Genomic DNA, 27,445 nt, shown 5'->3' on the forward strand with positions numbered 1-27,445 from the left:
AAATTTGAAAAGTAGTCATATAATGCCTAACAAGAATATGAAATCAGTAATAGCTTAAAATTAAAAAAAAATTATTTAACATACATTATTTTAATTTTTAATTTTTTTGGTGGTTCTAAAATTAATAATTAATGAAATCAAAATATTGTATAAACTTTCATACTGCCATCTTGTTGAGTATGTTTATAGAAAGGGCTCCAAGAAACAAAAAATTTATAGATTAATTATTCAAACTTTTATGCCGCCTTTTATGACAACACAAACCCGTAAAAAAAATGTTGATTAACAATCGAATAACTTTTTGAATAATGGTGATGTAACTTTTATTACCGCAAAATCATATTCTTTAAAGTGTCTAGATGACTCCAGAATGTTTTCGAATTTTTTAATTGATATTTGATTGCAAAAAAAAATTATTTAAAAACTGCGCTCACTAGAGTGGCGGCGCGCGCACGCCGAAACTGCCGCGCAAAATCTAATTTTCCACGTTGAATTAAAATTATAAATATTGGAACTACCATTCGGGGAGTCAAAAACTTTTTCACTAAAATTTTCTGCTCTTTCAGAAACTTTTCTAATATTTAAGCTGACGCTTATACTTTTTGAGATTTTGCCAAAAAGCTGGACGGCTAGTTTTTTTAACGGTTTTTTGTTCATAACAATTGTAATTTTATTTTTCCAAAAAAAAAAAAAAACCAAAAACGTCTTTCTCGAGACGCCATTCCAGATTGTTTAAGCCATTAACTATATTTTTAGGAAACCTCTATTTTTAACAGGAACTCAACTTCTCGACTAGACTAAAATAGAATAAAAATACATTATTTAGGTATTTTCATTGATTCGTTTATTAACCATTTGATATGGTATTAATCTTTTTCTTAGACTAGTAAGCCTTTAATTCTGTGCCTATTTAGACAGACGATCTGAAGGAGTATACTCCAATCGTGCGTCGGAGCTGACACACATACTTTTTTTTTTTGCAATTTTTTGAGATTTGTCATCGTGCCCCTTTTTCCCTCATAGATAATTTATGGAACTATTTCGTAAATAAGAAAAATAAAATCATTTTATCTATCATATAATTGTTAAAGTAAATAATTATCTAGAAGTAATCAAATATTTTAGAATTGTTAACTATATTCTATTCTTTAATATGAATTCTTAATCCCATATAAGAAAAAAAATTAAAAAATAATGGCGTAATCTGGCTCAATTACCAAGTATAGATTATAAATAGAATATTCTAATTTTTGATTCTATAAGTTATTCGCTAAATAAAATATTCATTTTTTATTGTTATACAAATTTTTTTTGTTCGTATAAAAAAACATTATACAATTTGTATTTATCACTATTAAAAAATAATAAAATTGAATTACTTATTTATCTAAAGAATAATTTGATAAATAAAATTATTCCACTTTTCTAATACATTTAATAGTTAAAAAAACATATGTATGATTTATCTTTTGTTTTAAAATTAATATTTTTTCATTTACAGAAATAAATAAATAAATACTTCAAAATTAAAACAATTTTTTTTTATTAACTGCAACGCCCTATAGATTTAAAAAAAATATATTGAAAACTATTTTCTGTTTATTAAGAAAATTATATTAAATTTTCATCATTGTAGATATAGTAGAATTCAGTGTAGATAAAGTAGAAGTCGCTCCCAAATAGCTCTTTCTGAATTTTCACCCTACCACAATTTTGAAGAGTATTCGATTTAAGCATTCAAGTTTCGCTCCTTTCAGGAGTTTTTGCTAGAAGAGTCTCTCTTGAAAAACTCCTTAGTGAGTAACTCGTAGAAGGAGTATTACTCCTGACGAGCTACTTTCTCTTGCTCTTCGTTAGAGTTACTCATCATCAGAGCGATGAGTAGGGAGAGTTTAGGCATCTATACTCTCATGCATCCGAATCCTACAATGAGTTTAACTGCTAAGAAGTGGGGAGTTATCGAGGAGCGAGCGGCTTTTGAGGAGTAACTCTCTATCCCTGATATATATACATATATATATATATATATATATATATATATATCTATATATATATATATATATATATATATATCTTGTAACATGATGAAAATTCGACATCGACCCGTGGTTTTAAATTATTTGAATATAATAAATAATTACCCGGTAAGCAACTTTTGGTGACATCTATGATCACCATTTCGACTTTGACCGAGCAATCGACCCGACGCATTAATTAAAACGAGAGATCCGGTATAGACGCCGAACGGAACGGCCACGTTTTTTTGTATTTGAACAATTCGACCCGACCAAATGAACAATACTCGATTCCGACGTTTAAACGATTTGAATTACGACATGTAAGTTCAATCCCAGTTTGATCAACGAACAATAAATCGCGACAATTAATTTCGACCGAAAATAACCAATTTCGTAAACAAGTGAACAAGCCGATGCATCGGCGCGAATCTGAACAAAGTGTACAAGTGCAATAATTATTGAACAAGTGAAACGCGATCACGTAGTAATTATTAATTTAATAATTAATTACGCGTAATAATTATATGATGGTAAAATTCAACGCGTTAGCGAAATAAAATATTATTTTATATTTTATTTTATTTCATCGAGCAATTCTGAGAATTACGGATTATCCGTGTCTTACTCGTACCGCGGTCGAGTCTTACCGTTTACAATATTTTGACGTCACTCGTCAAGTATTCCGCTAAAACGCACGTTGGATGTGTGCGTGAAAACTAAAATAAGTTTATTTTATTTCGACTGTGTTTTCTCCGAGCAATGAACTAATTGTGTTTTTCGATCAACTACGATTTTTTTTTTAAATTTTGTTTATATCGAGTTGAGCCGACAACGGCATTTATATTGTATAGTAACCGATAATTTTGTGAAACCGATCAATTTATTTTGTTTGTTCAATGCACGACTGATTATTGTTTTGTGTTAATTCTGATCAACTATTTTATCGTAATCTCAAGTGCCTGACCTTTCCCTGATCCGCCACCCTGAGCCGACATTTCGATAATTGTTTATTTGGTGATTATAAAATCACCTGGCGCCCAACTTGATAATAATTGAACAAGGTTGCCAAAAATCGTAAGTGTATTCGGACTTCACTCTGGTAGAACCCCGATGGTAAAAAAACCCGTTACAATATATATATATATATATTAGGGTGGCTCATTTGAAACGACTAGTTTTTTTTTGCTCCATTGACGGAATATTGTTCTAGACATAAAAAAAAAATTTTCCACAAAATTTGAGCCCTTAATTTTAATTTTAAGAACTCGCTAATTGAATTTGAAATTTTTCCATTCATTTAGCATGTAAAGTGGAAGTTTTTTTTTTTTAATTATCTATAGCTCTGCTGTATTTCACGTTTTTTTACTGTCCATAGGTAGAAGTTGTAGGGGAACCTTTATACTTCAGAAGTTCTTACAGTAAAATTTATGAGACAGGAACGGAGTCAGAGTTAAAAAATGTAAAAGTCGATTTTCAGCGATTTTTGCGTATTTTTTGAGTTTTTCGTAGAAAATATTGTAGTTACCGAAAAAAAGTAAATGACAAATTTGTAGGAAATCAAATTTGCTACAAAAAAGGTCCTGTAAGCCAAGGCTGTAAAATCTGTTTTTTCTGAAATAAATTGAATTATACATATGAAAATTCAAGATATCTTTGCAGTATATGGTTTGTTAAATTAATAATTTAATTTTCATTTATTAAATGTTTTTTTTGGACATCATATTATTTTTTCATGAAAATATAACTTAAAAAAAATTTATCTATATGGGGCATTCCACGCCAAATCGGACGGTTTCAAAAATTAATTTTTCCGATTTTCTTCAATTTTTGGTATTTTTTAGTACCCCTCAAAAGAGGCTACCCGGTAAATTTTGAGATCTTTTCGATTAATGGTTCAAAAAATATCGAATTTAAAAAAAAAACCGCTCTTTTTATGGTTGTTTGATCATAACTTTCGTAATAATGGTCGAAATTCAATGTTTTTTTATTCAAAATTTTCGTTTTTAGTTGGCCTTTACAGACAAAAATGCATAACAAATATATGAAACGTTTTTGATCGAGATTTTTGAATTGTAAGTTTTCAACCGTGTTCCAAAATTTCATATAATTATTCGAAAAAGCGACGAAGCTATATTCACTAAGGAGTCCTCTAGTTCATAAAACAATCGTTAATGTAAAATTTTCGAAAGAACACGGAAATGATTAAAAACGTTTGTGATACAGTTTCGTCGCTTTTTCGAATAATTATATGAAATTTTGGAGCTCCTGTAATGATCTTAGCTGTATTGTATAGCAAATCTAATGTTTCTTTTGCTTCGAAATAGTTGCTTTTTAAAAAATAAAAGTATTTATTATAACAGCTTATAAATAGCATTAACTTTAACTTACTGCTTTTAAATCCCTACTCAGAACGAAAAAATATCGGAATCAATTTATAATATGCAAGAAAAACAAGTGTAAAATGTCAAAAATCGGTACTGATGATAATCTATAGCAAAAAAAAAATTTTTTTTAATTTTGAAAAATTGAAAAAAAATAGTAATTATGGAAGGCCCACTACTGGACTGGGCTTAAAAGTTGCAGAATGGATAGAAGTTTAAGATGGGAAATTTTCAAGGAAATCGAAGGATACACCCTTTTTTAAAAACACGGTTGAAAACTTAAAATTCAAAAATCTCCATCAAAAACATTTCGTATATTTGTTATGCAATTTTGTCTGTAAAGGCCAACTAAAAACGAAAATTTTGAATAAAAAAACATTGAATTTCGACCATTATTACGAAAGTTATGATCAAAAAACCATAAAAAAAGCGGTTTTTTTTTAAATTCGATATTTTTTGAACCATTAATCAAAAAGATCTCAAAATTTACCGGGCAGCCTCTTTTGAGGGGTACTAAAAAATACCAAAAATTGAAGAAAATCGGAATAATTAATTTTTGAAACCGTCCGATTTGGCGTGGAATGCCCCATAAAGATAAATTTTTTTAAAGTTATATTTTCATGAAAAAATAATATGATGTCCAAAAAAAAACATTCAATAAATGAAAATTAAATTATTAATTTAACAAATCATATACTGCAAAGATATCTTGAATTTTCATATGTATAATTCAATTTATTTAAAAAAAAACAGATTTTACAGCCTTGGCTTACAGGACCTTTTTTGTAGCAAATTTGATTTCCTACAAATTTGTCATTTACTTTTTTTCGGTAACTACAATATTTTCTACGAAAAACTCAAAAAATACGCAAAAATCGCTAAAAATCGACTTTTACATTTTTTAACTCTGACTCCGTTCCTGTCACATACAGCAGAGCTATAGATAATTAAAAAAAAAAACCTCCACTTTACATGCTGAATGAATGGGAAAATTTCAAATTCAATTAGCGAGTTCTTAAAATTAAAATTAAGGGCTCAAATTTTGTGAAAAATTTTTTTTTTGTCTAGAACAATATTCCGTCAATGGAGCAAAAAAAAAAATAGTCGTTTCAAATGAGCCACCCTAATATATGTACATATATATATATATATATATATATATATATATATATATATATATATATATATATATATATATATATATATGGGCAGATCCATTAATTCTCGACGAAAGTGTGCGCACTCAGGTCAACGATTTTGATGCCGATTTTTTCCTCAAAAGTACACCTTAAAAAAAGAAGATCCTGAAAATTTGGACCCGATATAATCAAATCTGGCCGCTGGAGAATTTTTTGAATTTTTAAAAAAGTCGATTTTTCACTGATTTTCGAATATTTGTATCTCAGCTTCTATATAACTTAAAGACTCCTGCCCAACGGCATTTTTCTCAGTAGACTCTCTACTTTTAAGAAAAAAATAAGTATTTGGTCTAAACTCAAATAGGGCTTAGCTGACAGCCTCTAACTAACGAACTGTTTTGGTTAAATTTTACCTATTTGTAAAACACTAGTATACGTACAGTAATCGAAGTTGAGGATCGACCAGCAGCTAATGTCTTCTATTGGGGTATACTTTAGTAGAATCTATGCAATTTTTACTTCATTGCTTCTATTAAATAAAGTTATAGCCATCTGAAACCAATCAAATTTTAAAAAATTACAGTTTTCAGATGGCTGGAACTTTTTTCTCGGAACTTCGATTTCCTTCAAACTTTCAGGAAAGTTGCTTTATTATGTTCCTAAAAAGCCCTGAAAATCGGGGCTAGGGAATCGAGCTTGTATTCAAGTTATGAATTTTTTAATATTGCCAAAATTGCGTTGTTGAATATAATATTTGCTGATAATTTCTTACATATCTATCGAATTATTCATATCTTATAGACAAGTGAATTATTAATATTCTCTGTACATAGATATAGCTGCTGTCAGTAACCATTTGAGTAACGTCTCAAGTAAACATTTTACCCTCAAAAGCGCTATCGTTCTTATATTGTTTGAATTTGTTTCAAAAGTCGCGCTTGGGCTACTCTGTTACTCAATTTATCCGCTTCGTGGCGTGACTGACCAATATAACACTTATCCATTGTTTCAAGTTTTGATAATTTAAACACTCCAAATTAAACACATAAAAATTTCTAAATACTGTAGACCTTCATACCTAGAGAACTTCAACGTAGATTGCAATGCTTTCATGAGCGTATGATAACATTGGTATCTCAGTCACGCCACGAAGCGGATAAATTGAGTAACAGAGTAGCCCGAGCGCGACTTTTGAAACAAATTCAAACAATATAAGAACGATAGCGCTTTTGAGGGTAAAATGTTTACTTGAGACGTTACTCAAATGGTTACTGACAGCAGCTATATCTATGTACAGAGAATATTAATAATTCACTTGTCTATAAGATATGAATAATTCGATAGATATGTAAGAAATTATCAGCAAATATTATATTCAACAACGCAATTTTGGCAATATTAAAAAATTCATAACTTGAATACAAGCTCGATTCCCTAGCCCCGATTTTCAGGGCTTTTTAGGAACATAATAAAGCAACTTTCCTGAAAGTTTGAAGGAAATCGAAGTTCCGAGAAAAAAGTTCCAGCCATCTGAAAACTGTAATTTTTTAAAATTTGATTGGTTTCAGATGGCTATAACTTTATTTAATAGAAGCAATGAAGTAAAAATTGCATAGATTCTACTAAAGTATACCCCAATAGAAGACATTAGCTGCTGGTCGATCCTCAACTTCGATTACTGTACGTATACTAGTGTTTTACAAATAGGTAAAATTTAACCAAAACAGTTCGTTAGTTAGAGGCTGTCAGCTAAGCCCTATTTGAGTTTAGACCAAATACTTATTTTTTTCTTAAAAGTAGAGAGTCTACTGAGAAAAATGCCGTTGGGCAGGAGTCTTTAAGTTATATAGAAGCTGAGATACAAATATTCGAAAATCAGTGAAAAATCGACTTTTTTAAAAATTCAAAAAATTCTCCAGCGGCCAGATTTGATTATATCGGGTCCAAATTTTCAGGATCTTCTTTTTTTAAGGTGTACTTTTGAGGAAAAAATCGGCATCAAAATCGTTGACCTGAGTGCGCACACTTTCGTCGAAAATTAATGGATCTGCCCATATATATTTAGTGGTTGCGGTGATAATATAAATTATTAAAACCAACTAATTAATTTAAACAAATGTTTTATTGAAATAAACGTAAGTACCACAGTGATTGTAAGTATACAGTCAAAAGAAAAGAAGCCTGGATGCGTGTGTGCAATCCCACGGTCTATTACTAATTGTCCCCACCGATGTGGTAGAGATAGATAAATGAATAAATTGATGTTCGACGGAAACTGTCGAATTTTATCGATCGCGTCACCTAGTAGCAACGCTACATATATATGCAACGTTGTCGTACAATTAGAATTGAATATTTGGGTGATACCGCTTGGCGCTCACAGGTTTCGTAATCGTCGTTTACCTATTCACACGATTTTCCGTAAAATATAGTGAGTTAGTGGCTAGCTTTGATATAGATTGCCACGTGCAGTTCAAGTAGTATATAACAAAACTGTTCTATGATATATTAATCGTATTATTATTATTCATTTATTTAAGGTCGCTCATAACAGCATTATAACCGGGTACCCCTCGACTTCTATGGTCTTGATGACGAGGCTTACGAGGTCCCAATTTGGACACCTTTTGAACTCAAAAGTTTTTAGGGCGCCACTAAGAGTAAAATTGCACGATCTTTCAGTATCGTGTGTAAGGCAAACAAAGCAGAGAGAAAAAGAAAATCTCAAATATGAGTCAGAAAATTTCTTCACCGTGGCTGAACTCACACAGCTGCAGGGTTGGGTTCAGATATCAATCAATTCAATCACTTAATGAGCGGTCGGCAGACTCAGCGTCATTAATCGATTGAAAATAATTAATTCAGTAAATTTCATTTAATAAAATATATCCAAATTTATTTATAATAATTTTTTGGCAACGGATATGCTCTCTAATTCGATATTAAATATCTTTCACAATGATGAATCTTTAAATTTCCCGACACTAATAACGTATTTTATGATTAAATTATTTTTCAGTTGAATATAAATTTCTTAAATTATAATAACAATTATCATCTCCTCTTTTTTAAATAATTTGCTGGAGAGGCAAAATCTATTCTAGATTACACACACACACACTCTGTCCGCAAGTATAAATTTTTCTGACGCTGGAAGTTCTGAGTATACTTTTTAAATCTGAATTTTAATTTTCATCAATTATTGTCCTAACAAATTTTATTTAAATAAAGTTTCCTGTGGTGCGGTCTAGAAGACTCAGCACCAAGGTCACAATGTTTAATAAAACGCTACTAAGTTAAATTTCAGCACCTTCTAGAGAACAGTCCGAGGGTCTCAGTATATCTAGAAGAATACCTGCTTAATTAAATTAATTCTAAAATTCAGCGATTATTAGTTATTAATTAATTAATTAGTAGTCGTTAGACTCAACTCGGTTAAATATTTTATATAACGCTACCTAATAAAGACGAACCGAGATACTTAAGCAAAATGGCGACCATAAGCTTTCTAACTCAAGCCGCGAAAACGATAAATTTTATCTCAATTATATATGTGTAATTTTACTTAATTTTAATTGAAAATTTATTCAAAGTATATGTAACAAAGAAAATTTGAATTTTCCGCGTTAAATTATTTTTATTATCTATTATGCACACCGTCGATAAAAACTATCACTACTCAAGGGTTATCCGGGGCAGAGCGCGACTTGTCGTCAGGAGTGGTAAATGTAGGGGCTCGCCCGTCAGTCCCACTTAGTTGTAAGTAGAAGTACCAAATTTTCCGGAAGTTGCCGAATCCAGGCGAGTGGGTGAATTCCATCAAGTGTCAGTTGACCCGAGATGAAGACACACAACCGGACGGACCACCCGAGGATCTAGACGTTAAATAAAAAGCAGATAATTTATTATTTTATTTAATTTTTTTATTTCTCAACAAAATTTTAATCAATTAATTTATTCAAGCCAAGTGGAAGGAAAAATTATTTTAAAGTCAGTGTGGATGAAAGTAGATCCAGGGGACTAGAGTGAGTGAGTGCGTGTATAGATCCAGTGGATCAGATGTATGGGAAATTATTGTTGTAATTAAGTAGGACTCTCGTCAATCCTTAGATATTTGTACGAGTCTCTGGCGTCAAGATGGTCAATGACGCTCCCATCTACTAACTCGATATCTTCGCGTAAATCCGAGCACTTACCCTTCACCAGATTAACGTCTGCGCACTTGTCCAACCCAAAAGCCATGCCGACATCCCGTGTATACTCCCCTACGATATTCAAGGCTGTCTGAAGGTGTTCCTCATCAGAAGCATATACCTTCAGATCATCCATGTAGAGTAAGTGGGTGATCGAATATTTCCGATCAGTTGGTGGGCCCACTGAGTATCCACGGGTACGGCGTAAAGCAACAGATATCGGCAGCAGATAGATGCAGAACAGCAGCGGGCTCAGGGGATCTCCCTGGAAGACACCTCGCTTGTACTGTACAACTTCGGTCACACGTTTGTCGTTGCCACATGAAATGTGGAACCATGTTCGCCAAAGTTGCATCGTACGCTGTATGCATCCCACTGTATCGCGATTGACCCCAAGGCATTTGAGCAAAAAGAGAATGAGCTCATGAGATGTTGAGTCGAATGCCTTACGGTAATCAATCCAGGCCATTGACAGGTTGCGCTGATAGTAGACTGCGTCTTGAATGACACAACGATCTACTAACAGATTCTCTTTGCAACCTGACAGGCCTCTTTTACTGCCACGTTGTTCGTATATCTGCTGCCATACAGGATCTATCTCCTGCAGAATGCGATTGTTCAAGATTTTTGTGCAAACCTTATCAACCGCATTCAAACAGGTGATAGGCCTGTAGTTCTTTGGGTCGGACAAGTCACCCTTCTTGGGGATGAGCACGGTTCGCCCTCTTACAAGCCAGCACGGAATAGGTTCATTGCCTCTGATAAAAGCTGTAAATATCCGGGCCAGATGGCTATGGGTAGAAGTAAGTTTCTTCCACCAAAATAAGTTAATGCCATCCGGACCCGGAGCAGGCCACTTCTTACCATTATTCAGAGCCAAACGAACTTCTTCCACGCTGACTTCAGGGCTCTCTTCACCAGCATTGTCGTTTCGATGGTGGCGACAAAATGCCTCGAAGTCGTTGAGAGCTGGAGTGTCACGATTCACGTTTGGTTGATCACCATACAACTCGGACCAAAAAGCTTCTACTCGCTCGATAGATGGGGGATCGCCAGAAACAGATGTCTTAGGTGTCAGAAAGCGTGAAGGACTCAACCGAAACAAAGAGTTATCGGTAAGCCGCTTCAGCTTTTTCTCTAGTGACTTTTTAGCAGTCACCAGAGCCCGCAACCTGTTAAGGGAACCTTCTTTGATGTTAAGAAGATTCTCCTTATTCAGCGTGTAATGTTGATATCGTAGTCCCGCCGCAATACGGCGGACTTTAGGCGTAAACGCTTTACGAGCATTTACGTACTCAATCACACACTGAATGCGGGAGACATGTTTCCGGAGATCATCAATCTTCAGTGAAAGCTGCCCAATGCGACCTCTCATCTTAGCCTCAGGAGAAGAAGTATTATTTCTTGCCGGAGGTAAGAGTGAGGAAGCAGCATCATAGACAGCTTGATTGATGGTGAGTAGAGTAGAATCCTCTTGAATCCGAGTTGATAGCTCGTGGTTTTCCGTGTCAAGTAGATGTTTTGGGTAGTGTATCTTTTTAGAGACACATACTTGTCGTCTTTCAAAATCATTGTCGGCGTCTTCGGAAGAACGGCGTCTCTCCTAATGTAGCTGTGCTGGAAAAGACAGACGGTGAGATAGCCGTCTGTTATTTAACAGTGATCTTCGTGTTCGCCGGAGATGAGAGGCATAATCACGCAGATGTTGTTGTGAAAAATGGCTATGATTAGGGTGCATATCGCTCCAGAGAGCATGCATCCTAGCCATATAGCCTCTCCGCTCCGGTTCACTGTTATTATAGCACATCAGGAGATCGGCTCGTAATTCCTCCGTCCACCTAAATGCGGTCCGTTGTTCGCCAAGGTCGTCATCGTTCGGAATCTCGGTGCTCCGCCCAGCTAGTGGGTAGCCCTCATCCGAGAAGGGCCGGTTGTGGGGAGCACTTCTGTGTTCAGGATTGTCTTGAACTCAGTTTACTTCACATTGGGGAGTTAACCCAATGCGAAGGTTGTTGTGCGTTTAGTAGGTCAGTAGATAGAGGGCTGACCTATCTAGCCCACGGTGCGCCACGGAGTAATCAAAATCTCCACTGGCCGCACAAAATGCACCGTGGGCATTATTATTATTATTATTATTATTATTATTATTATTATTATTATTATTATTATTATTATTATTATTATTATTATTATTATAATTATTATTATTATATCGAGTCTCGGATCCTTCTCGTACCGAATTGCCAAGAGAACTAAATGAGAATAAACTTGCGGGAAAAAAATATTCAAAGACCGCAGCGATCGGAAAAGTCGGTGAATTTAGCTATTTCATCAAGGCAAGCTATGAAAATATACGTAACCTTACATTATTTCAAATAATGTCAGGATTAGATACATAAAGTGACCACGTGTCAGTGTCGAATTTGAATTAAACATTCCAAATGTCACAATCTATATTAAACCAGATCAATGCTTTGGTCATTTTTCTCAAATAAAACGTTTTTCCAAGCCGTAACATATATTGGAACTTTAGAATCCGGCAAGCGAACATACAATGGACTTCATGCTGACGAAAACAATTAAGGAATACGATTATTTACGGGGCATTTCCGAAAATTATCGCTATTTTCGCGAAACTCATTGGTATCTTCTAGGAGTTACCGTATGAGATTTTGGTTATATCTCTGCAATGTACGGTAATGCTATCGTAAAATTAAATTTGCCAGGACTTTTACTTTTGGAGTACGCAAATAGCAAAGTCCCTCCGTACTTAATTTATGAAGGAAATTAAGATTAAATGCTAATCATTCATGACTATTTTATTATTTATGGTATAACAATACAAGAAATGAACAAGCTCAATACTTACTGTGAAGTATAATTTTCTTTGAATTATCATCATTTGTGTACTTCGTAACAGTCCCATGATTATATGTCACGGAATCTTTTTCATTACAAACAAGTTCGGTGAGAAAACGTATGTAACTTATAGCCAGTTTTAAAGTGTCAACTTTTGAAAGTCGTTTTTCATAGGGTAAAGTGGGTAAATGAGTTCGTAGACCCTCAAATGCGTCGTTAATATTTTGCATACGTTTTCGTTCTCGTAAGTTTGCAGCTTGACGTTGGTGTATAACATGAGTTGGCCGATTTACATTTGGATGAATTTTTTTCTCACAGATGTAACTTCTACTTCTGTGAAATCTGAAAAAAAAAAAACGTCATTCAAAAGAGATACATATCCGCAACTGTTGTTCTACAGAAGCTAATTTCAAATCCGCAAAACAATTGACTTGGCGAACAAACTTTTAAAAGTTTCCCCTGTTTTAGAGCTTACAGAGCTCGCATTAATTTTTTTTTTGTACTCTTTAGCACTGACTGAAATTAAGGATCGTTTCTTCGATGTTGATAATTTGAAGCTCTCAGATCTCAAATGACATTAATCTTACGTTGGAATAAAAAATTCACAAAATTATAAACATTTGGTTGTCAAGCAAGCCTGAAATTTTTGGATATGATCATCCTTGAAATAATTGATAGGTTAAAGCATCAGCCAATGAAAGTTGAAAAACAACGAATACAATAAGTTTCATAACAGAACCAACCCCTAAATTATGGAATATTAGTTGCATATAAACAACCGTCATTCTTATAGTTCTTTGTCCACATTATGTCAAAAATAAAATTCTCAACCGAATAACATTTGCAGCGACCCAAAAAAGAATTAAATGGCGAAACGACGTTATTTTCAAAACATTCAAAAGCGTGACTTACACGTGTTTTAGTAAACCTGAGGATAACTTTTATATGTCAAAAATGTACGAATTAAATCGTGAACTATTATTCGAATCCGATTCGCTTGCGGTAACGAGTTTTCTAATCTTAAGAATGCTCCCTGCATATGATTAATAAACGAAACTCCTTTTTCATTGTTGCTTTGCTTAACCGAATAAATTTCCTGCAACAGAGCCTCATCCGTTTGCTGAACCTGCCAAATTTTAAAGTACTCCTTGAAAGTTACCCAACTGAAAAACAAAGCTTCATTTTGGTTATACTACTCAAGTACCTCACTGTTGAGAGTATTTATTCCAACCGCATGGAAATTCTTAACAGGGATATCATTACTGATCACATCTTCTTCCAATGATTTCTAGGTATTTTCTTGCGTCAATGGAAGAAGATCGATCACGAGGAGGGAATGAGATATTCCAGAACTTCACGAGACAAACGAGATCATATAAGCGCATAGAATTAGGATAGCTCATGTCTGAGTTTCTAATGAGAGTTGCATACTTGTTATACCAAGCTGATCGCTGTATGTGAGAGTATGCTGACACAAGTGGAACTTGTATTTGTGCGTTAGAATACACTGGTACATTGTCGCCGCTATGTCACTGTGGGATGTATGTGAGAGTAAAGGTTGAGTACTCCTGTGCGGCAGTGACGTTTGAGTTGGTAGTAGGACTGTCAGGTGCGCGTATAGTTCCCGTCCGAAAAAAGTGGTACTGGTCGATTTCAAGAGCTCGACATTGAAATGAAAATAACTAGAAAACAATGCGGAATTTGAAAAAACTTTACTTATGATAACTTGCAGAGAATAAAATTGTCAACAAAAAAGACCGCACAAAATTTTGTGATAAGTCTGATAGTTTCACCGGAAAAGTAAGAAGGTCTCCAACTTTACTTCGAGCTCTAATAACTTTTGAATAGATGGATTTATCGAAAAATGATAAGAAACCTTTTTTGTAGAGCGTTCAATTTCTTACAAAAGTTTGAATTAGTCTATCTGATCTATTGATTTATTAACGAAGTTAAAAATACTTAAAGCTAATGAAAAAAAATTTTTCCCATGTTATTTAAATGGGAAAATCGAATTTTTCAATGAACTAGGTCTGTAATTGACATAGAATTTTTTTTCTTGCGCGAAAATGTTTTGTTGTGTTGAACGATGGTTTTTTCCACATGCACTTAAAAAAAAAAATCTGGCTCCGAAATGAAGTACCCTAATATATATAAATAATTATTATAAAAAAATTTTGATTCAATTGTGACTAATGAAATAATTGGTATAACTAAATAATTATTGGAAGGGATGTTACTACTTGGTAACAGCTCTTTTGGAAATTGAAAAAGATTTCAGTTCCGTAAGTGAGCTCATTCTTCATTGACGAAATTTTAATTGTTTAAAGGCAAAGTCCTCAATTTTATTAAATCATTAATAATGGTGATTTAAATGTTTATAAACTGAATTATCAAAATATAATTCAGACGTTTTAAAATAATTGTTGAATTATTCAAAAGTAATAATTCATTTAATTAATAAATCATTTTGATAAATATTCCATCGATTATCAAATTTAATTTGAATTATTTGAATATAATTCAATTTATAAATAAAATTCAATATTGATAAAATTTCCTAAATTATCAAGGGTTAAGAAGGAATAATAATAGATAATAAAGCAAATAATTAATTATTGATAATAATAATAATCATCAAATAAATCAAGGTAACAATTAAATTAAATGAATAACTAATAATTAATTAAAATAATAAATTGATTGTTTTATTAAATTGTATAACAAGTAAAATCGAGAGCTAAATTATTTCATAAAGCGTTAAAAATTGTAAGCCGCATTTAATTGTCTAATTCAAATTCAATTTTGTTTTGTAATAATTTTTAAATAATTGTTTTGATTTAAATAAATTTGGAAGTTGTTTTAATTATGCTTTTAATATTTTACTTAAGTGATTAAATTTTATTTTACTTAATTTTTAATATTTTAATGGGGCTGGCAATAGCCTATCGAACAAGGTACTTGCTTACCAAAGCGTAGGACCAGGTTCGATCCCGGCATGCACCAATGAATTTTATTTTCACAGTAATATTTATGTGCATTACATTGGCAGCTCCCTGGTGGTGGAATACCGACAATTTTCCGACCGAATTGAAGTGGCGCCGACTTCATTACAAAATGATAGCGAAATACAATAACTCGATCGAATCTGCAGGGCTCTGCTGCTTCTATGACTAGGCTAGCGGTTGGGGCTTCTTATCAAAGAAGAACATCTGTAAAGTCCGAGCATTGGTGGCGGCAAAGGCCCATAAACATTCGCAGAACCTCTAGCTTTGGTGTAAGCCAACGTGTCAAAGCAGTGATTGAGGGAGTCCTCCACCACAAACGTTGCCCTTGGATAACCGGCATCCTCCATTGTATAAGTGCCTTATCCTACACAGTGGGCTTTGAAGGATGGATCATAATAACACCCACACTAACTTCCTAGGAGACATAATTTCGGATGACAAGACCCCCCGATGACAAGGACACGACGTATGATGGCCACGGTAGCTGAAGGATAGGACTCATAGTGACGGGAGAACGACGGTGGGCTTAGCTAACGCCAGGTCTCGGTTCTTCCTGAACTAGTGGGGACTGCTGACAGCGGCTGTGTCCCGCGACGTGTTTCCTTGGACTCGGGGCGGGGAATCACCGAAATAAAAACTATGTCTTCTCCACCTATAAACTCCCAAACAATAGTATCTACAGTAGTCAAATTATAAATAGTTGTTGGAAGAATAGTGGGCTTAGCAAGTTCGTTGTTAGGTGGACTGGCAATAAAGCAAGGCCTAATAACAATGATCACCAGGACCGCGATCCTCTCCGATAACTACAAAATTGTCCTCACTGGGCCCGGGTACAATGGCTAACACAAGCTGAGTGCCCGGTTAAACCAACTAAATTCAATAATTCAATTCAATATTATAATTATTTCTTATACAACGAAGCATAAGTATTTTTATTTTAATTTTATTTTTGATGAACAGTCATCCTTATAGTTCCGTCCCAGTTATTTCGCTCGGCGAAGGCTAAACAGGAGCGCTACTCTTAATATGTGTTATTTTGACGTAACAGTCATCAAAATCAAGATTTGAGTGAGTTTTGACTTAAGTCAGAGCAATAATATATGGGATATCCGAGAAAAACATTAAAGAATGGGGTTTTTTAATTTTTTGCTGATAACATGGTTTCAAATAAAGAACAAGTTAGATGACATTATATGGTGATCGAAAGAGACTATAAAAAAGAAGAGTTGGTATGATTTCAGACACATTTTGTACATTATATTTTGATTTATCCAAAAAAAAATAACATTTTATGTTACCTTTTTAACTTTTCAGCGCCGATATCTTTTGAACTAATAAACCGTTTTTGACGTTTGAGGTGACAATCGTCGCGTTTTCTTGAATTCTAGATCTGATACAAATTTAGAATTGATCCGTTCAGCCGTTTCGAAGATATTTGGAAAAACGTGTTTTTCACCATTTCTCTCTCCAGGTTGGGCGCGTTTTGGTCCCCGGACAATTCATCCCCAGGACGATTCATCCCCTGATGGTTGACCCTGGGGACTTCTATTCAAAACGGTTTTGAAATGAGTTTGTATGGTGATGTGGCACATAAACAATAGAAAAGTCAGCCGTGTACACACAGATGGCGTTTAATTACATACGTGTAGCCGGTTACTTACCATCTTGTAATAGATTAAATAAAAATTAAAATATTTAATAATTAATTTTATTTAAAACCGTACGATGGACGGTGGCGTTATAGGTCCAACCCATTTATAATTTTTTGGTAACTTCAGTGTTAGGTATGAGGCAGGATGTGTTGGAGGTGCCTCACTGACGATTCCACCAACACATCTGGGATGAAACCTAATATTGTTCGGTGGCTATTAAACTTTAAGTTTAATAAAGATTATAAGTTTGGTGAGTTAACGCGACAAATTACACATTTTAATTCGCAATATCTACAAATTATCGACCAGTTTTAGGTAGATATTTAAGTGTACATGTGTCAGTTTAACATCAAAATGGCGGTTTGTGTGACATCATCTTTGTATACACTCACAACATCAATTCTTGTTTAGAATTGTTACTCTGAACAAGATTACGACTAAAATAACCGAGTGGGAGTTCTTGGGGATATATTGTCGGGGATGGGTTGTCGGGGATGAGTTGTCCTGGGGATCAAAACGCGCGCGACCCTCTCTCCAACGATATCTCTCGAACAAATTAACCGATCGAGATGGTTAACGCGTTTTATTAAGTTCTCGAGCTGATCAGATTTCGAAGCTGATCGTTCAACTCGTTTCTGAGAAATCTGTCACGAGGTAAATTGGGTTAATTTATCGACCGTAATCGTGATTTGTCACTGATGGTCACCTACCCTACCTTCAACCCCAAACGAGCGTTCAATCAAGTTTTTCGACTCGTCACCAGGCGCGCTAATTGAAAATACTGGTACGCTAGGCCCAATCATAATCAATTAAGGGAGGAGTTTCCCGATCATTGCTAAAAATGATCGAGCAAAAATAATAAAACTGCAAGACAGCAGCGAAAAAAGATAGTAGTGACCGGAACGACCAGACTGAACAGACGTTCAAGACAAAGTCAGCAGGACTGGGTAACGACCCAGACGCACCCAGAGATAGAGTCAGTACGATCAGGCAACCATTTAGACGCCCAAAGATAGAACAGGGAGGAAAGAGCCGGAAGGACCGAGTAATCACGAGATAATACACGGACCAAGACAACTACCCGGACCAGGACAACTCATACTGGACAAGCGACGGAAAGAATTCAACGTAAATCATAAAAGGTATTCTGTTAAATATCCCGGACCGGAAAGCCGTAATAGTTATTAATTAAAACATATAAATAAACGTCGTGTCCGCAAAGTATTGTCGTGTCTATTATCGTGTAAATAATTAATCAAAAATCGAACTCAACATAAGTTGCTTTGTTATTTCCAGGAAGGTTGTGTAAAGCATTTGCCAGGAAATCAAGTGCGATCTAGTCAAAATTATCTAGTCATTAATAATAAGCTAAATTAATTATAATTAAGTTAAATGATTGAAATAAAAATCAATTAATAAATTATGAACGTTAAATGTGCCGGAAAGAAAACGTGAAAATTGATAATCAAGTTTTGACTATTGGATCTTGAGTCGGTGAATAAAATGTTAAGCGGTCAAATAAAATAAATCGTAAACGTAGTTTTCAGATCTGGACCTCAAAATTATCATGTACGGTTCCGGAGTAATCATAAGAAAACCAACAAAAAAAAAATTTTCAAAATTTTTGCTGGTCTTTCAATACCTCTATGGGCGACAATAAATTTTTTTGAATAATCCGACTGTCTGACTTTTCTAGGAAATTTTATGCCCTTTAATTTGGTGGCCTGAAAAAGTCTCTACGACGATTTGGCGCCGAGTTATCATTGATCAAAGCAAAAAAGTCCATTTTGGCTTTGATAATCAATAACTCCGGATGTATTGGTCGTACAGAGAATGGAAGCAGGGTTTTGAAAACTGGAAAACATTCTCTATAAGGCAAAATTAGTGGCATTTGATAGAAAAATTTTTTTTAAAGCGATATTGTTTGGTAAAAAACCTGTCAAAATTCACAAATTTAAGGATATTCGAAAATCTTGCTGTAACTTTGGATATAACGGATGAACAAAGGATATCTTCGTCTTTTTTTTACCCTCAAAGTGTCCTGAAAAAACCCTAAAAATTTCAAATCGCTGCGATTTTTCTTTCTTAGTGCCCTGAAGCTTTAAATTTATCGATTTTGTCAAAAATCACCATAATTGGTAGTTTCTCGGTTTTTGTTCATTTTTTCGATTTGAAAATGTTTTTTTTACCGATAATCTTCATTTCTTCGATCAAAAAGATCGATTATCGAAAAAAATAGAAAAAAAAAATTTGAAAAAAATTTGTTTTTTTTAAAAAATTTTTTTTTTTTTGTTGTATCTGCAATGATTTATCATTGTCAAAATAAATTCCCAAAATTTTTTTTACCGCTGTTACTGTATCTGCTTCAAATGTCAACTTGACAAACATACCCTTTGGGTAACTCTAATGCCTTTTTTTAATTTTCTTATACGACCATTTTTCACCGAGTTACAGCATGTTGATAATCACCTAAAAATTTCGGATTTTTTTTCTATCCCTTAATTTCTGTGACCAGTGTATACATATATATATTAGCGTGGTCCTTATTTTGAACATTTTCGAATTTTTATGCTCCCAGATGCTTATGTAGTTCGAAATAAATAAAAAAAAATGTCCTTAAAGTTTCAGGTCTCAATCTCAATTTTAACCTGTGCCGCACAGTGATGTAAGTTTCCCATTGAAATAACACGGGGTTTTTGGCATTGAACGATTAATTTTTTAATCCGGCTAAATGAATTGTTTGAAAAATTTGAAACTCTGTAGACTTTATCCCTATATTAGCAGCTACTCCTCAGAATTTTTACAGATTTTCAGCTACTACAATTTTGGGGGTACCGCACGATGGAAAAAACGAAAAAAATAATTTTTTTTATTTTTAGCTAAAACTTTTTTCAAATAACATATCAAACCACTCTGCATCGTTATCAGAAGTTCTTACTTTTTTCACTCTCGCACCCAAGTGGGTGAACGGCATATCTTTGTTGCACTAATACAGTAATCAGGAGCTTCGGACAAGTTTTTCTTATGAACAAACGAATATTTGCAAAAAATTACAGCGCACTTTGCTAAATAAGATAATAGTGCGTTAATGTGCAGTAGAGTGTATCTTAAAAGGATTTTTCGAATTTATTACGATCACCTCTCAAAATGGTTTCAATTACAACAAAAAAAATTGCCTTAAAGTGAAATTTTATCGGAAAGAGTTACCGCAAAATTTTTTGGAGTATACTCCTTAAGAATCGATTTTCATTTAAGGAGCCCGGTATGGATAAAATATGAAGAGTTAAATACGTTCAACGAATGACCTTGTTACGACTGTTCGCGTTACAACTTTCACTTTTCAGGCGTGAGTGTATAGGGTATGGAGACTATGCATGTATATAGTCTCCATAGTATAGGGTATCCTACGAGGCAGCGTACGAATTCATTGTCTGTATACAATATACCTATATATATTTAATATATACTTATAATACTTAAAGTATATAATATATACTTTACAGCGTCTTTAAATGATAAATATATATATATAGTATATCAGTCGGACTCTAATGATACCTACAGTGAGCATTATTATTTTGTATTCTCAAGTGTTTTTTTTAATTTTAAGCTATTACTAATTTTATATTCTTGTTAGGCTTTATATGATTATTTTTAAAATTTTTCATGCCATTCTATAAACTTTATAATCTTTTTATAAACAAATGGATTAATTAAATATTTTTGGAAAATTTGTGTTCACCATATATTGTTAGCGTAAGGAAATAATAATTTAAAAAAAAAAAAAGTTTTCTTAAAAATGCATTTATAATTTTTATAAATAAATGCATGTTGTTAGAGAACTACAACAGATAAACGTTAGGTTTAAAATTTATATGAAAGCTTAACTCATACTATATAAAAACGACTGAAAGGTCGAAAACTGTATCTGCAATAGTTGCAAAGTTACAGCAATTTGTTTGTTAACAAATTGAGTCAGTGCTTGGACTTTGTCGTATTCCAAAATCCAGATGTTTTTTAAAAAATTGAAAAAATTTTTATTTGCCATATTGTTGCAGGTTGCTGTTTTTGTAATTTTTTTATGTTCTGGAAAAAAATTAAAATGAAAAAAAAAATTGTCAAACAAACAAATGAATAAATTGTTGACAACAAAAATTTTTTTTTCGCCATTATATTTAGAAATGCAAATTATGATTTAAAAAAAAACGATTACTTGATGAAAAAAACGATTATAAACAATAAGATATAGTTTTAAGAAAATTTTGTTTTTTGAAATCATTATTTCCTTACGCTAACAATATGGTGAAAAAAAATTTTACAACAATATTTAATTAATCCATTTGTTTATAACAAATTTATAAACAAATGGCAAGAACAAAGTTGAAAAGTAATCATATAATGCCTAACAAGAATTTGAAATCAGTAATAGCTTAAAATTAAAAAAAAAATTATTTAACATACATTATTTCAATTTTAAAATTTTTTGGTAGTTCAAAAATTAATAATTAATGAAATCAATATATTGTATAAACTTTCAAACTGTCATCTTGTTGAGTATGTTCATAAAAAGGGCTTCAAAAAACTAAAAATTCATACATTAATTATTTAAACTTTTATGCCGCCTATTATGACAACACAAACCGGTAAAAAAAATGTTGATTAACAATTGAATAAGTTTTTGAAAAATGGTGATGCAACTTTTATTACCGCGGAATCATATTCTTTGAAGTGTCTATATGACACCAGAATGTTTTCAAATTTTTTAATTGATATCTAATTGCAATTAAACATTATTTAAAAACTGCGCTCACTAAAGGACGGCGCGCGCATGCTGAAACTGCCGCGCAAAAGCTAATTTTTAACGTTAAATTAAAATTATAAATATTGGAGCTACAGTTCGGGGAGTCGAGAACTTTTTTACTATAATTTTCTGCTCTTTCAGAAACTTTTCTAATATTTGAGCTATAACTTATACTTTTGAGATTTTGCCAAAAAGCTGGACGGCTAGTTTTTTTAACGGTTTTTTGTTCGTAACAATTGTAATTTTATTTTTCCAAAAAAAATCCAAAAAATGTCTTTTCCAAGACGCCATTCCAGATCGTTTAAGCCATCAACTATATTTTTAGGAGACCTGTAACTATTTTTCTCAGGAACTCAACTCCTCGACTAGTCTAAAATAAAATAAAAATACATTATTTAGGTATTTTCATTAAATCGTTTATTTACCATTTGATATGGTATTAATTTTTTTCTCAGACTAGTAAGCCTTTAATTCTGTGCCTATTTAGACAGTCGATCTAAAGGAGTAAACTCCAATCGTGCGTCGAAGATAACACACACACTTTTTTTGTGATTTTTTCAAGAAATATTTTTGTTTATGCTATTTGACTTTGTGTCTTTTTCAAAAATACATAATGCATTCAATTCACATCTGAGATCGGTATATCTATGCCACTAATTATATTACACCTTAGTTTAACATTTAATAAATATTATCAATAAATTAACTTTCTTTCAATATTTGCTTAAATAAATTGGTCACCGTTAAGTTTATTATTTGTTTTAAGCAATAAATAATAAACAAAATGTTTAGTCCGGGCAATTTAGACCGAAAAATGAGAGTGAAGTTACATAAAGTCCCAACAAGCTGAATTTCAGTGAAATTGTTCAAAATATAATTATGAACATTGTCTAGAAGTTTCCCATCATTCCCCTGTAAGGAAAAAATTTTATTCAAGGTCAAAGGTCAAAAAAATGAGTTTTTCGCGATTTTCAGCAAAACGGTAAGTTTTATCATGAAAGTACCTAGACAAAAATTGTAGATCATAAAATTATCTATAAAAAATGTCTCAATACTTTTTTTCTTACGAGCCACCGTTTCTGAGATATAACGATTCAAAAAGTTATAAAAGTTGTTATCGTCATAATATGCATGAGTACGCCACGTATATACATCTAGAGTAGTTGTATTTCATATAATATATATATATATATATATATATATATATATATATATATATATATATATATTGTAACATGAGGAAAATTCGACATCGACCCGTGGTTTGAAAATTATTTGAAATAATAAATAATTATCCGGTGAGCAAATTTTAGTGACCTCTAGCATCGAAAATTCCGACTTTGACCGAGCAAACGATCCAACGCATTGATTGTCGAGAGAGATCCGGGATAGACGTCGTACTGAACGGCCACGTTTGTTTTATTTTTGAACAATTCGACTCTGAACAATTTCCGATTTCGGCGTACGAACAATTTGAATTACGACTGAAGATCAATCCGAGTTTGATCAAGAAACAATAAATCGCGACAATTAATTTCGACCCTTAATAACCGAGTTCTTGAACAAGTGAACAAGCCGAAGCTCGGCCCGAATCTGAACAAAGTGTACGAGTGCAATAATTAATAAATAAGTGCCGTGCGTACGTAATAATAATTAATTAAATAATTAATTACGCGTAAAAATTATATGATCGTGCAATTAAACGTGTCACCGAAATAAAATATTATTTTATATTTTATTTTATTTCTATCGAGCAATTCTGAGAATTACGGATTATCCGTGTCTCAGTCGTACCGCAGTCGAGTCTTACGTTTACAATACTCTGACGTCATTCGTCAAGTATTTTGTGTGAAAAATAAAATAAGTTTTATTTTACTTTCGTCAACCGACTGTGTATTTTTTGAGCAATGAACTGATTTGTTTTCCGATCAACTACGATCAATTTGTTTTGTTTATATCGAGTCAAGCCGACAACGGCATTTATAATTTTTTTTGTAACCGATAATTTTAATTGTGATACCGATCAATTTATTATTTTGTGTTTAATATACGACTAATTATTTTGTTTAATTCTGATCAATTATTTATCGTAGTCTTAAGTGCCTGACCTTTCCCCGATCCGCCACCCTGACTTGACATTTTTGATAATTGTTTATTTGGTGATTATAAAATCACCTGGCGCCCAACTTTAATAATATTGAACAAGGTTGCCAAAAATCGTAAGTGTATTCGGATTTCACTCCGGTAGATCCCCGGTGGTGAAAAACCCGTTACAATATATATATATATATATATATATATATATATATATATATATATATATATATATATATATATATATATTAGGGTGGTCCTTATTTTGGACATTTTTGAATTTTTATGCTCCCAGAGGCTTATGTGGTTCGAAATAAATAAAAAAAAATATCCTCAAAGTTTCAGGTCTCTATCTCAATTTTAACCCGTGCCGCACAGCGATGTAAGTTTCCCATTTAAATAACACGGGGTTTTTGGCATTGAACGATTAAATTTTTATTCCGGCTAAAGTAATTGTTCGAAAAATTTGAAACTCTGTAGACTTTATCCTCATATTAGCAGCTACTCCTCAGAATTTTTACAGATTTTCAGCTACTATAATTTTGGGGGTACAGCATGATGAAAAAAAAGAAAAAAATTATTTTTTTTATTTTTAGCTAAAATTTTTTTCAAATAACATATCAAATCAGTCTGCATCCTTATCAGAAGTTCTTACTTTTTTTCATTCTCACACCTAAGTGGGTGAACGGTATATCTTTGTTGCACTAATACAGTAATCAGGAACTTTGCATTAGTGTGCAGTAAAGTGTTCGTTAAGAGGATTTTTTAAATTTATTACGATTACCTCACAAACGGTTTCAATGACGGCAGAAAAAAATTCCCTTAAAGTTTGAGCTCTTAATTCCAACAGAACCACGTGTCGCAAATTTTGTTTTTGTGATTTTTTAAGTTTATTATATTTATTTATAAAAGAAATCTATTTTATTAATAATTCATTATAGTTAGGAAATTGTAAACAAATAATTATTTTGATATTATAATGCACAAAACTATCCACCTTTTGTTTATTATTTATTGCTTAAAACAAATAATAAACTTGAAGGTGACCAACTTATTTAAGCAAATATTGAAAGAAATTTAATTTATTGATAATATTTATCAACTGTTAAACTGAGACATAATATGATTAGTGGCATTGATATACCGATCTCAGATATCAATTGAATGCATTATGTATTTTTGAAAAAGACACATTGCCAAATAACATAAACAAAAATATTTCTTGAAAAAATCACAAAAAAAATTTTGCGGTAACTCTTCCCGTTAGAATTAAGAGCTTAAACTTAAAGGGAATTTTTTCTGTTGTAATTGAAAAAAAATGCTCCTGATTACTGTATTAGTGCAACAAAGATATGCCGTTCACCCACTTGGGTGTGAGAATGAAAAAAAGGAAGAACTTATGAAAAGGATGCAGGGTGATTTGATATGTTTTTTAATAAAAATTTTAGATAGAAATAAAAAAATTTTTTTTTTGTTTCTTTTCATCATGCTGTACCCCCAAAATTATAGTAGCTGAAAATCTGTAAAAATTCTGAGGAGTAGCTGCTAATATGAGGATAAAGTCTACAGAGTTTCAAATTTTTCGAACAATTACTTTAGCCGGAATAAAAATTTAATCGTTCAATGCCAAAAACCCCGTGTTATTTAAATGGGAAACTTACATCGCTGTGCGGCACGGGTTAAAATTGAGATAGAGACCTGAAACTTTGAGGATATTTTTTTTTATTTATTTCGAACCACATAAGCCTCTGGGAGCATAACAGTTCAAAAATGTCCAAAATAAGGACCACCCTAATATATATATATATATATATATATATATATATATATTATATATTAAATGTTTAAATATTTTTCTATCGGTCATTGTAACTTATACTTACAATATAAAATATACATAAGTTTTAACTATAAGAATATCAGGTAAAATGGAACCCAGTCCCTTAATCTTTAAGCCAGTGTAACTTCGAGACATCTGTCTCTTGTTCTATTGTGTACGTGGCTAGGGTCTTATACCTGCTATAATAAATGAAATACCGTTAGTCTTGAGCGTCACTCTGTAGTGAAAACACGTGTTTATCCTAACCTATATTGTGCTGTTTTGAGTTTTATATTAAAAATGTCTGAATATTGTTTTATTTGTGCTAAACTTTTAACTGAAAGTGAAGTTGTTACTGTTGAACGTGGTATAAAGACATTAATCAATGCAAGTATCGAAAGAGCTGATGATTTTTCGGAATACCTCAAAAATCAGAAATCTGTGACAATACATGAAAATTGCCGTAAAAATTATACTCGAAAGTCTTCTATTGCTGCAGCTAATAAAAGACAACGTGAAAAACAAGAAGCCAGTACATCCACAGCAAGTCCTCCTTGTACTAGATCACGTATCAGTGAATCAGCTCTTTGTTTCAAAGAACTATGCTTATTTTGTGGCGAGAAATTAAATGAAGAGAGTGAAAGAAGAAAATCTTCAGATTTTCGGCGTCGAATCAGCCAAGTAAGTACACTTCAATTTAAAGATTCAATTCTGGAAACAGCTCGGGCTCGTGACGATGCTTTAGCAAAAGCTGTTCTTGCTCGAGTCGAATTTGAATATGATTTAGTTGCTGCTGAAGCTAAGTATCATCGAGATTGCTATGCTAATTTTTTGAAACCTTCCACTGGAGTTAAAATGGATCGTCCTAAAGACGGAGCTACGAATTTGGCAATGGAGGAAATATTCACTTACATTGAAAATAGCGATGACTGTCAGTTCAATTTGATGAATTACAAAAGGTTTGCAAAACTACGACTCTAGATAACAGAACGATTAAGCTACGACTAAAAGTAAAGTATGGTGATAAACTTATTATCACTGAGATGTCGGGAGCATTAACATTCATATGCTTAGTGGATAATCATCATGATATTTTGAATCAAGCCTGGTACGAAAAAAAAAAAATGAATAAAACAGAAGAACGATTGAGAGTCCTAGACGCAGCTGCAGCTATTATTCGCGAAGATATTCAAACCGCAGTATTTGATATTTCTAATCACCCTCCACCAAGTCGCATGTTTGAAGATTTAAATAATGAAATCCCAGAATCATTGACATGTCTTGTGGAACGAGTGATTTTAAAAAATAAACGGTCAAATTTAGATAATTTAAAATTAATATGCACAAATATTTGCCATTGTATCATGACTGCTGTTCAACCAAGGTCTTTTAAATCTAAATTACAATTAGGCCTCGCAGTTTTTTTTCATCGAAGGTTCGGGTCTAAACGTCTTATACAAATCTTTTCGGCTTTTGGTTTATGT

At 32.7% G+C, this 27,445-nt stretch overlaps 1 protein-coding gene across 2 annotated transcripts in view; it reads right to left on the reverse strand.

Annotated features, from left to right (window-relative positions):
- The window catches only part of LOC130671252 (uncharacterized), a 199,089-nt gene that overhangs the window by 59,836 nt on the left and 111,808 nt on the right, over positions 1–27,445 (reverse strand). For both annotated transcript variants that reach the window (XM_057475028.1, XM_057475030.1), the window contains one exon: positions 12,601–12,932. In XM_057475028.1, the coding sequence (XP_057331011.1) occupies positions 12,601–12,932 (332 nt within the window). The remainder of the gene's footprint in view (positions 1–12,600; positions 12,933–27,445) is intronic.

The sequence above is a fragment of the Microplitis mediator genome, chromosome 7, assembly GCF_029852145.1.
Source record: "Microplitis mediator isolate UGA2020A chromosome 7, iyMicMedi2.1, whole genome shotgun sequence".
Classification (NCBI taxonomy): Eukaryota; Metazoa; Arthropoda; class Insecta; order Hymenoptera; family Braconidae; genus Microplitis; species Microplitis mediator.